Source organism: Mirounga angustirostris, unplaced genomic scaffold, assembly GCF_029215605.1.
Source record: "Mirounga angustirostris isolate CCGP_5_RB_7025 unplaced genomic scaffold, mMirAng1.0.hap1 SCAF_3, whole genome shotgun sequence".
NCBI classification, from domain to species: domain Eukaryota; kingdom Metazoa; phylum Chordata; class Mammalia; order Carnivora; family Phocidae; genus Mirounga; species Mirounga angustirostris.
The window spans coordinates 125,023,757-125,036,867 of record NW_026991711.1 but is presented as its reverse complement, the minus strand read 5'-3'; the positions used below and the strand labels follow the sequence as shown (position 1 = coordinate 125,036,867).

The following is a 13,111-nucleotide window of genomic DNA, read 5'->3' as shown; positions in this document are numbered from 1 at the left end:
TGAGTTCATTTTTATTTTTGGCATGGCTGTCACACTTTGATGTTTGTGTTTATGATTTTGAGTGGACTTTTTCCTCAATTGCTTTAAAAAATAAGTACAGTTGACCCTTGAACAATGTGAAGGTTAGGGGAACTGCCCCCCATGCAGTTAAAAAGTTGACTCACCCAAAACTTAACTACTAATAGCCTACTGTTAACTGGAAGCCTTACTGACAACGTAAACAGTTGGTTAACATGTATTTTGTATGCTATATATATATTACATACTGTAGTCTTACAGTTAGGTAAGCTAGAGAAAAGAAAATGCTATTAAGAAAATCATAAGGAGGGGCGCCTGGGTGGCTCAGTTGGTTAAGTGTCCAACTCTTGGTTTCAGTTCAGGTCATGATCTCTTGGTAGTGAGACGGAGGCCTAGGTCAGGCTCTGCTTTGAGCATGGAAGTTGCTTAAGATTCTCTCTCTCCCTCTCCCTCAGCCCCTCCCCCACTCAAGTGTGTGCATGTGTGTGCTCTCTCCCTCTCTCTCTCAAAAAAAAATTATAAGGAATAGAAAATACATTTACAGTACTGTACCGTATTTATCGAAAAAACCCACATATAAGTGGACCCTTGCAGTTCAAACCCATGTTATTTGAGTGTCAACTATATATGAATATTGCCTATGAGGGAGCTGATCATGAACTTTGTTCTGGGTCTAGAAACTAGATTATAACAAATTTCCAAGTTTAAAAAGAATGAGTCAGTTGGGGCGCCTGGGTGGCTCAGCTGGTTAAGTGTCCAACTCTTGATCTCATCTCAGGTCTTGATCTCAGAGTCATGAGTTCAAGCCCCACACTGGGCTCCACGAGTTGGGCTCCATGCTGGGCGGGGAGCCTACTTAAAAAAAAAAAAAAAAAGAATGAGTAGGTGTAATTAGTTACCACCCAAGCAAATCTTTTTTATCGTGTTGCTCTAAATTACATCAAATCTTGATATATAAACATATATTTAATCATCTCTAAGTCTTAACTATTATCTCACCTTTGCTCTTCTTTGTAAATTTACTTAGCTTTACAGAGATTTTTCTTTTCTCTCAAAGCTCAGTTAAGCTAAATTTGGCCCCTTAGTCTTTCAGTTATCTGCACAAATTCCTCTCCTGTAGTAACTATTTCTGTTTCCTATTGAAGATGCATGCATCCATTTCTAAGATGTGAGGTTCTACTCTTATGGGAAAGTATTAGATTAGAGAATTAGAGATGGGGATTTCCTTTTCTTTAATCCTCAGTCCTTGAGTAGTTGAACAAGTTTGTTTTTGCTAGCCAGCTTCTTCCCGTATATAAAATGGAATATTATGCAGCCATCAAAAAGAATGAAATCTTGCCATTTGCAATGACATGGATGGAACTAGAATGTATTATGCTAAATGAAATAAGTCAGTCAGAGAAATATTACCATATGGTTTCACTCATACGTGGAATTTAAGAAACAAAACAGATGAACATAGGGGAAGGGAAGGAAAAATAAGATAAAAACAGACTGGGAGGCAAACCATAAGAGACTCTTAACTATAAGGAAAGAACTGAGGGTTGCTGGAGGGAAGGTGAATGGGGGGATGGGGTAAATGGGTGATGGGCATTAAAGGGGGTATTTGCTGTAATGAGCACTGGGTGTTAAAGGCAAGTGATGAAATTAAATTCTACCTCTGAAACTAATGATACACTATATGTTAACTAACTTGAATTTAAATAAAACCTAAAAAGAAAAAAAAAAAGAAGCAATTACTTTCTGGATACCACTTAATGGCAAGTTTAAATTTTGCCCTTTGAAAATCTTTCTCTAACTTGGCAGCTAAGAGAGAACATGGAATGAAAGGAAAATGCCTTTTGAACTGGATTTGACTTGTTTCATTGTATTTGTTCAAAGATCAGAAAGGATAATTTTCTTGGCAGGGCTCTCCCTGTCTCCTGACCCAAGTTCTTTTGAGGGATATAGTTGTAATTGTAAATTCCTTCAGTCCCCCAAATTTCAGTCTAACTGGTTTTCTTTGTAATCCTATGGTTTTTATTTTATGCATTTGTAATATTCTCCTGAGAAGGGGACCTGCTCATTTCACACAGCTGCCAAAATGATCAGTAGCACAAAAAAGTTTAAGAACCCACCTAGGGTACCACCCCAGAGAGAGCTTAAACAGTCCCTCCAGCAAGAGCCCACAGGCATAAAGTATTTCCTGATCTTACCAGATACAATATTTGGAACACTGAATTTTCAAAGAAGAAATTTAGAGATTTCTGAGAAAAGGCTCCCATAGCTCTGACTCATCGTCACATACCTCAAGTTTTGATTTGCACAGAAGCCAGGGTCAAACCTGCCTCCTCCATTCCTTTCCAGGTGATTGGTACCATCTAAGTCATATATGTCAGAAATCTACAAGTCACCCTAGAGTGTCCTGCTTTCCTCTCTCACCATTTAAATTTAATCACATATTAAGTCCTGGAAGTTTTACTCTTTTAAATTTATGTAGTCCCTTCCTCTTCTTAGATTAGAGACTACTGTCTGAAGTTCAGGACTTTATCTGGGACTGCTATGTCAGACTCCCCATATTGGTTCCTGCCCTACCTTTTGTCTAGCTTTATAGAGATAAGAAGGATAAGATACTTGAGTCCCAAAAGAGTGAAATCCAAGGTTACCCAGCTTGTTAGAGCAAGGCTACCATTCAAAACCATGATTGAATTCCCCAAATATAGCTTTTTTTATTTCTCCCTTGGTTTTTGCTCTATAAATTTTTTTTATAAATTTTTTTACGTCTAATATAAGAAAAATTATTTGTCATTGTGTCCTGGGTTGCCTTTCTCTCCAACCCCCATGGGAGTCATGTTCATCTGAGAGAAAACTTTAGCTGTATAAATGTTATGAATGAATTGCTTTTGACTAGCATCCAGATATGCATTTATATCAATCATTAAGATATCTTGAGCTCACTCGCACTCTTCAAATTTTGAGTATTTGGCAAATCCAGGGGAAAATGACTGAACTGTCTACATTTTGAACAACTCTTAGGAGCCTGCCAGCCTCTTTAACCACTGAAGCTATTTTGCCTCAATGAAGAAATTAATGTTCGTTTTCCATGTAAGTGATTCAAATCACAAATTTGTACCTATTGCAGAATATGCTGTTGTTTTAAGAGTGCTATCATCATAAATTCACACAGAAGATTCTTCTCAGGAAAAGCCTGTCTCTCTAGAGGAACACATGGGATTTAAGAGGTCCAGTAGCAGTGAAGAATGTGTGAGAATAAAACTCTTCCTGAATAGTTAGCATAATTTAGCTGCTACTGATGTGGTGGTTGTTATATGCTTATCATTCTTCAAAGTATATTGTGAATAGGAGAGCTTTTTAATTGAAGCCCAGCTTTGAGCTATGAAACATAACTTGAAACCTGAGAAGGCAGCCATTAAAGTCACAAGGTGTCCTTAACATGTCAAGGACTCTAATGAGAGAGCCAGTTCTCATCTCTGTCACTTACAGTTTACTGAATGTCTTACTTAACCACACTGCAAAAATGGAGATTTCACAAAAAAGTGTAATACTTGCCCTATTAATCTCACAGGTTTACGGTAAAGAGGAAGTTTTATTTTATTTTTTTAAATTTTATTATGTTATGTTAATAACCATACATTACATCATTAGTTTTTGATGTAGTGTTCCATGATTCATTGTTTGCGTATAACACCCAGTGCTCCATTCAATACGTGCCCTCTTTAATACCCATCACCAGGCTAACCCATCCTCCCACCCCCCTCCCCTCTAGAACCCTCAGTTGTTTCTCAGAGTCCATAGTCTCTCATGGTTCATCTCCCCCTCCGATTTCCCCCTTCATTTTTCCCTTCCTACTATCTTTTTCTTTTTTTTTTTTTTAACATATAATGTATTATTTGTTTCAGAGGTACAGGTCTGTGATTCAACAGTCTTACACAATTCACAGCGCTCACCATAGCACATACCTTCCCCAATGTCCATCACCCAGCCACCCCATCCCTCCCACGCGCCACCACTCCAGCAACCCTCAGTTTGTTTCCTGAGATTAAGAATTCCTCATATCGGGGCACCTGGGTGGCTCAGTCGTTGGGCGTCTGCCTTCGGCTCGGGTCATGATCCCGGGGTCCTGGGATCGAGCCCCGCATCAGGCTCCCTGCTCCGTGGGAAGCCTGCTTCTCCCTCTCCCACTCCCCCTGCTTGTGTTCCCTCTCTCGCTGTGTCTCTCTCTGTCAAATAAATAAATAAAATCTTAAAAAAAAAAAAAGAATTCCTCATATCAGTGAGATCATACGATACATGTCTTTCTCTGATTGACTTATTTCTTAAGCACACTTTTAAGCAAATCTGTGAGACATTTTAATGGACCCTAATAGCCTGATAAAGGGTGATAAGATCTGACTATTATGCTTTACCCAATAGCCATTATTTGATATGATAATGACCTTGGTTTTAAACAAATTAAGGATATGGATAAAGGTAACCAAAATAATTACACAGTTAGCTGTTCTAATAAAACACCTTTCCAAGAGAACTGTTATCCGCAAAAGTATTGAGCACTTCCTTTAGTGTTTCTAAAGATACTTTGAGATCGGAATAATTTTTTCAGTTCCTCTCCACGTACCAGGGGAAATTATTAAAATGAAAAACTAGTTCTGCTACATCGCTGGCCACCAGCTAGTCCCATGACTGCCCAGCTAAAGCTGGTTCTTTTATAACCTGAATTACCATGCCCTGCTTCTCTCCAAGAACCTTCTCAGAGATCCAGCTGTTGTTTCCCCCACTTCTTGAGACGCACAACCTCAATTCTACCACCAATCAGTGAACAATGGGGCTATGTGTCCATCTGTCTAACTACAGTTGGTTCCAAAGTCCACACCCACCCTCAGTGATTCCAAGGTATTTTTCTGGCCCCACTCTTACTAAAGAAAATAAAATAGAATGTAAATTTAGTCTCATGCAGGGCACTCCTTCTGGTGAAGTTCTCTGCCATCCATGGTAATCAGTTGATCCCTGCTGAATCAAGCCAGAATCATTTAGCTCTTCATCACACCACAATAAATGAAGGTTTACATGGATTATCTCATTGAATCCTCTTGAACAAACCTATAAGCTAGATATGATTATTCCTAATTAACAAATATAGAAACTGAGGCTAATAAAAGTTGGAGAGCTTGCCCACAGTCCCACAGTTGAGCCAGCATTCAAGTTCAGAGCTGAATGCTGCATCCATGCTCTGAATTTTCACACTGTGCAGCCTACCTACATACTATATTCTCTTAAGTGAAAACAGCAATCTTTCTCTCACAGAAAATTTAGGAATCGGTTAACTGAAGGTGATTGTCCAGTTTTTAACTTTCCTTTCCTCTACTTCCTCCCCACACCACAGAGATATATACCAGAGGTGGGAACTCCTATGGAAGACCTTGTGAATTTCCATTCTTAGTTAATGGGACCTGGCATCATGAGTGCATTTTTGATGAAAATTATGGTGGGCCATGGTGTGCAACCACCTTAAATTATGAATATGATCAAAAGTGGGGCATCTGCTTAAAACCAGGTATGTATGGGCTAGCAGGCTTTATATATGAAAAGAAAATGGATACCATTTATGTGAGGCCAAAGGAAGAAGGAAGAGTTTGAGATAACTCAAAAATGACCGCAACAAATATTATCCTAGAGAAGGTATGTATTTGAGGAGAGAAAAGGAAGTAATGTGTAGCTATGAACTTGCTTTCAGAAGTAGGCCAAGGAAAGAACCAAGAGAAGATGGTGCCATGGAAGACAAAGGAGGAGGGAATGTTCTATAGCACAGATGCCTTAGGAAGAGGAAGTGGAAAAGGCATGAGCAGTTAGGAAATTGCTGCTGACCTTTGCTACAGCAGTTTCAAAAGACCAGTGGTCGTAGAAGCCAGGTTATAGTGGACTGAAGTGTGAACAAGAAGTAGAGAAAGCCTCTTAAGTTTTATGGAATAGAAAAAGAGCGAGGATGGTGGTTTTGGGGGGTAGATAGGTTGAAGAAAAACTGTTAGGGTGGTAGAGACTTAAGTATATTTATGGCCTAAAGCAAAGAGGGACCAAAGAGACCTATATCCCTGGTCCTCTCAAAATTAGTGGCACTGTTCTCCTGCCATTTCTTTATGTTGGGCAGAGCATTTTTTCTAATTGCTTCTTACTAGAAGCAAACTACTCAGGGTGTGCTAAAGAATTCACTGTTCTTTAGAAAGAGAGAGAGACCAACGTAGCAGTTGCATCATGATCTGGTATATAACAGACATATTTTCTTACCAGTCAGGTGGGAGTTACAGGTCATAGTACCTGACAAGTGGTAAGTGCTCCAGATTAATTGGGCAATAGTTTGGAAGAGTGTCTAATAAAGAGAAAGGGAAAAGCTCCAGACGTGGGTAATAATATTTAATACTTATAGGGCCCTGCCGAGTGTCAAGTACTATTCTAAGCACTCAAACTATATTAACCCATTCAATCTTCACACAACCCTCTAAGGTAGGTACCACTAATTATCCCCATTATACAGATGAGCAAAGTGAGGTGCAGGGGAGTTATATCATTTGCCTAAGGTCACATAGCTAATACTTTAGAGCTAGGATTCAAATCTAGGAAATCCAGTTCTGAAGTCCTTGACCCAAATAAATACACTATAATGCCTCATTCAGTAGCCAACCTGGTGGTATTACTAATGCTGATGCCTCCTTAAGGGAAGCTGAGCTTCAAAATGACGAGTTCTAAGCAACTAGAAGAGGTTATACTGAGCCAATGGTTCTGCAGCAGAATCACTTGGAAAGTATGTTAGAACAAAGATTTCTGGGGGCCCACCTCCAGAAATTATAATTTGGTAGATTTGGAGTGAGGCCCAAGAATTTGCAGTTCAGTGAGCTCCCAGGTGATGCTGATGATGCTGGTCTGGGGACCACACTTTGAGAATTTACTGTTCTCAGTAGAGGCACAGGCTTTTCAATACTCAGAACCTACTGAAAGATAAAAGCCAATATTTGCTTCAGCTACAGTTGATATCAGGCAGAGTTTGGTCAACTAGTCACTGATTTCATTTAAACCTCACTACAGTCTGGATCCAAAATTTTAGATGTGAAAGGGAGCTTAGAGGTTATCCAGTTGCAAACCCTCATTTCTCAGGTGAGGGGCAGCAGATGCAAATTAATGACACGGCCTGTCAGGGTCAGAACACATTTGTATGGAGTCTGGTGGAGATTCCAGAATTCCTGACCCTCATTCCCCAGTGTACTTATTCCACTCTACCTTGCTTCCTTGACTGTCATTAGTCTCAGTATCTTTAGCTTCCTTTGGGTGGTGGGGGTGAGAATGGGAGTATTCATATACCTCTCAGAGTTATTTTTAGGGAAGAAGCAAGACTGTGAGTTTCTCAAAACCAAGGATGGCTAAACCATGTACATTATATTTTATAGCAAACATACTGCCATCCCACTGGAAGCTTCTGGATTTACAGGCATAAGACCCCAGGGATAATAAGGAAACTTTAGGCGATGTACTTGCAAATCCACGTATTTTGTTTTCATCAAATGTCACATCCACCTCAGTTGCTATTTAGGCCATTCGAAAGTGGCTGAAGAAGCAGTGTATGCCATTCGGAAGATCAAGACCAGATTTAGGGACCAGTGCTCTGATTATAGCTCTGCCACAGACACTTCTAGATCTTTGTTCCCATCTGTGAAATGAGAGCATTAGACAAGATGATCTCAATGGGCCCTTCCAGCTTGAAAGGCCATGAGTCTAACATGTGATGGGTGACTGGTTATTGTAGGCCCTTTGGAAAACTCCCTGAGTGGAACCTGGGACACACTTGGTACAGTCTATATTGGGTTTCCTCTTCTAGAGAGTACATGGGAGTCTCTAAGTATATTTTCGAACCAGTTGTGTCAAGACCTATATATCTCATCTAAGAAATAATTTGAAGGGTCTTTGTCTGAAGTTATACTTGCTTTTTAGATTTTTGTTAAAGAAAATAATATGCACATTATACAATGAACATGTATGTCTGTATACATATGCACACGTATGTCTACATAGACATCTGCAATATTGGTTATATAATATTATGTGTCATATATTAAATCATCTGTTAAAACATTAAGGAGAAATTTAGATTGAGTTTTTCAAATAAGGTAGTCACTTGGGTTCTAAGTCTTAGTTTTAAGCAGCATGTCTGCACACACACACACACACACACAGTGGTTTCACTGCAGGCTGTAGGCAAACCCCTCTGCAGTCTGCCACCATCTTCAAGTGAGCTTGTTTTCCATCAGCTCAGGAGTTTGACAATGTGAACACATTTGAAGACTCCTACATTTCAGCAGAGGGCAGGCATGGGCTAAAATATGGCATTATAATTGATAGGGGATAAAGGGAGAGTAGAGGATAGGAGAGTTGAAGCTTTAATCAACCAAAGTCATTTAGTTCCCATGACTTCGATTTCTTTGTGTAACCAAAGAATCAAAATATGGTCTAGTCGAACAATAAGCTTTAATTTTAGTGTATCCTAAGAGTATGGAAAATGAATTGCAATATTGGTAAGCATTGTTAGTAATATAAAACATTATGCCCTTACTTTATGATCACTAATATATCTTTTTATCAACAGAAAATGGCTGTGAAGATAATTGGGAAAAGAATGAGCAGATTGGAAGTTGCTACCAATTTAATACTCAGGCAGCTCTTTCTTGGAAGGAAGCTTATATTTCGTGTCAGAATCAAGGAGCTGACTTACTGAGCATTGGCAATGCTGCTGAATTAACTTATCTTAAAGGTAAGTTTGCATGTGGTAGAGCAAATTGCTGGGATTGTAAAGATGCCATCTGTCTACCTCTATTTTCATATCCAGGTATGTTGTTTTGTATATATATTTTTCTATCTTCTCTTTAATGTCAACACTGAAGCCCACAGGCAGAAAAGTATGAATATAATCCTATTCTATCCATTGAAAATGCATTTCATGTTTGAGACTGAAAAGAGGGTAATGTTCACAAAATGGAGTGAGGTAGTGGGATTAAACTGCTACCCTAAGCCTAACTGACAAGATTTCTTAAAAGGTGAACATTAAACTCTTTGAACAATGAAAAGTAGAGAAATTAAGGAAGGTGACAAAGATGGCTGAGTCATACCAGAGGCCTCAGTGAAAGGTCCTTGTGTTGAGTAGAGGAGTGCCATCCTCAAAGGCAAGGAGAGGACTAAGAAAATCTTAAAGTGGATTTAATCAATGGACACATTGAGTGGATAGGATTTTGTTTTATTTTGTTTGTGTGGTAATGGTGGGAATTCTTAAATTTTTAATTATGAAAACATATATACAGAAATAGAAAATAACCTGAAAGAAATCTGTGTAACCACCACCCTGACTTTACACACTCTTTATACACTTAACATTTTGTCATATTGCTTTGCATTGATTGATTCCCTGCTTCCCTCCCTTTAAAGAAATACAATGATTTTGTTTTTTGTTTTTTGTTTTAAGATGTTATTTATTTATTTGACAGAGAGAGACACAGCGAGAGAGGGAACACAAGCAGGGGGAGTGGAAGAGGGAGAAGCAGGCTCCCCGTGGAGCAGGGAGCCTGATGCCGGGCTCGATCCCAGGACCCTGGGATCATGACCCGAGCCAAAGGCAGATGCTTAACCCACTGAGCCACCCAGGTGCCCCAAAATAAAATATTAACAGAGTTAAAGCTCCATGTCCATCTCTCAAAATAACCATTCTTTGAGTACTTTTATAACATATATATGTCTAAATACTGTATATGTTTTCATTATACTATTGTTCTGTTTTTAAATGATACAAATGCTTATTTGCCCATATGTAGGTTTATCCATTGTCATCTGCTGCTGTAAAGTATTGCATTGTATGAATAAACCACAACTTATCCATTCTCCTATTGAGAAACAGGTTATTTTCAGCTTTTCCTATTGCAAGGAACATCCTCAGATGTGCCTCATGGGGCAGACATGTATGAGAGTTTCTCTAGAATAGGAATTGCTGAGTCATGGGGCGCACATCTCTTCACCTCTAACCAAAAATTCTGAATTGCTTTCCAAAGGAGCTGCATTCATTTACACCTCCATTGGCACCTGGTGTTATCAGACTTAGTTGGCCAAAGTGATGAATGTGAAATGGTATTTCATTTTTCTTTTATATTTTACTGATAATTCATGTGGTTTTGTGTCTCGTGTTTATTAGGCATTCAGGTTTTCAGTTTATAATCTGCCGGTTGATATCCCTTGCCTATTTTCTATTGAGTTGTTTGGCTTTTTCTTATTGATCTGTTATAGTTCTTTACATATACTTATCTTTTCTTGTAGGATTACAAATATATTTTCCTAGTCTTTGGTCTTTTTACATTTGTTGCTTCTTATCATTTAAAAATATGTTAGTTTTAATTTGGTCAGTCAATCTTTTCCTTAATGTTTTGTGCTTATTTATATTACTTAGCAAATTCTTTCTTAGCCCTAATATGATAAACATATCCTCTCATTTTTCTTCCAAAAGTTTATAATTTTGCTTTTCATATTTATATCCATAATCCATCTGGAATAAAATTTCTAGAGGTGGGAATCTAATTTATCTTTCTCTGCATGAATGTCAGTTGACCAAGCACTATTTATTTCACATTTTTCCTTCAGATTTGTTATGCCACCTCTAATAAGTATAAACTCCCCTATTACATGTGTGTTATTTCTAGGCTCTCCATCCTATTCCTTTGGTCTACTTGTCTGTCTGTGTGTCTATTCCACACTGTTTTAATTATGCCAGCTGCATAGTATATATGGATGAGCAAGTCCTCTCTTATATTTTTTCTTGAATTGCATTGGCTTTTTTTTAATCACTTAATCTTTTCTATGAATTTAAGGATCACCTTATTAATCTCAATGAAAAACTTTATTGGGACTTTGGAATTGCATTGAATTATAGATTAATTAAAGAGGCACTGCCGTCACTACATTATTAAGTCTTCTCATCCATGAAAATGGTATGCCTTTGTACTTATTTGTGACATCTTTTATGAATTCAGTAAAATTGTATATCTTTTTTGGGGGGGATTAATTCTTCTTTTTTATTATTATTTTATGTTAATCACCATACATTACATCATTAGTTTTTGATGTAGTGTTCCATGATTCATCGTTTGCATATAACACCCAGTGCTCCATTCAGTACGTGCCCTCTTTAATACCCATCACCAGGCTTACCCATCCCCCCCTCCCCTCCCCTCTAGAACCCTCCGTTTGTTTCTCAGAGTCTACAGTCTCTCATGGTTCATCTCCCCCACCGATTTCCCCCCCTTCACTTCTCCCTTCCTACTATCTCCTTTTTTTTTTTTTTTAACATATAATGTATTATTTGTTTCAGAGGTACAGGTCTGTGATTCAACAGAGTCACACAATTCATAGCGCTCACCATAGCACATGCCCTCACCAATGTCTATCACCCAGCCACCCCATCCCTCCCACCCCCCACCATTCCAGCAACCCTCAGTTTGTTTCCTAAGATTAAGAATTCCTCATATCAATGAGATCATATGATACATGTCTTTCTCTGAGTGACTTATTTCACGCATAATACCCTCCAGTTCCATCCACGTTGTTGCAAATGGCAAGATTTTATTCCTTTTGATGGCTGCATAATATTCCATTGTATATATACACATCTTCTTTATCCATTCATCTGTCGATAGACATCTTGGCTCTTTCCATAGTTTGACTTTTGTGGACATTGCTGCTATAAACATCGGGGTGCACATACCCCTTCGGATCACTACATTTCTATCTTTTTCCATCAGAGTATTGCACATTTTTTACTAGAAAGTTTATAAACAGAAAGTTTTTATTTTATTTTTTAAAAGTTAAGAAACCCAGGGCACCTGGGTGGCTCAGTTGGTTGAGTGATCAACTTTTGATTTTGACTCAGGTTGTGATCTTAGGGTTGTGGGCTCGAGCCCCACATCAGGCTCCACCCTCAGTGGGGTGTCTGCCTCTCTCCCCCTCCCTCTACCCCTCCCCCCACCCTTGCTTTCTCTCTCTAAAATAAATAAATAAATCTTTTTTAAAAATCAAGAAACCCAAGTTATTGAGTCTCTGATGATTTGACAATGATGTTTCAGACTGAGGACTAAATGCTTTTCAGACATTATCTTATTTAATACCATATAACAACGCTATGAGGTATAGGTATTTTTATTATGCTCACTTGGCAGATGAGGAATGTGAGGATCAGAGAGGAAATGTAACTTGTTCAAGGTCACCCACAAGTAATTAGCAGAGCCAAAATTTGAACACAATCAGTCTGACTTGAAAACAAGTTTATCCTGCATGTATGTGCATTTACTTTTTATAAGACTAGTAAGTTCTTTAAAGGAAGAGGTGGGTCTCATGGGTTGTTTTTTTCCCTTTTGCACAAAACTCTAAGCATTTTTTCTATATATAAAACAAATACCTATTGACTAATTCAGATAAATCCTATCACACTGTTTTATAATAAATATAAATATTTGGTAAATTCAAACTATGAGTAAAACCCTAATATCTCCAGATAAATTAAATAATTTAATCATCATTACAGCCTCATAAGACAAGTATTTTTATGAAACTGGACAGATTCCTGACTTACAATCAAGGCCTTCAGATATTTTTGCTATTAGTAGAAACTTAAGTCTGACTTAGATAATAATTTAGGTAATTTTGTCACTTGTTAAAATTATATGATTCTTACAGAAAAAGAAGGCATTCCAAGAATTTTCTGGATTGGCTTAAATCAGCTATACTCTGCTAGAGGCTGGGAATGGTCAGACCACAGGCCATTAAACTTTCTCAACTGGGACCCAGGTAACTGCTCCCTCCTCCACCTGCTATGCACAGAGCAAAAGCTCCAAAAAAGTAAATAAACAAAAGCATCCCACTCACTGATAGCTTATAAAAATTTCAAATCTTGACAACTGTTATTATGGTTACTTCTCCAAAGAATTTTTTCCCCTAATTCCTTCTTTACTGTGATACCATTATAGACAAGTTGAACCATATCATGGATAACTGAGCATTTGTCTCTAACCTTTACGGCAAC

The 13,111-nt window shown here is 38.2% G+C and overlaps 1 protein-coding gene across 2 annotated transcripts in view; it reads left to right on the top strand.

Annotated features, from left to right (window-relative positions):
* Positions 1 to 13,111, top strand: part of LY75 (lymphocyte antigen 75) — a 128,546-nt gene that overhangs the window by 6,613 nt on the left and 108,822 nt on the right. For both annotated transcript variants that reach the window (XM_064586600.1, XM_064586599.1), the window contains exons 3-5: positions 5,399 to 5,569; positions 8,645 to 8,809; positions 12,766 to 12,876. In XM_064586600.1, coding sequence (XP_064442670.1) covers positions 5,399 to 5,569; positions 8,645 to 8,809; positions 12,766 to 12,876 — 447 coding nt within the window. The remainder of the gene's footprint in view (positions 1 to 5,398; positions 5,570 to 8,644; positions 8,810 to 12,765; positions 12,877 to 13,111) is intronic.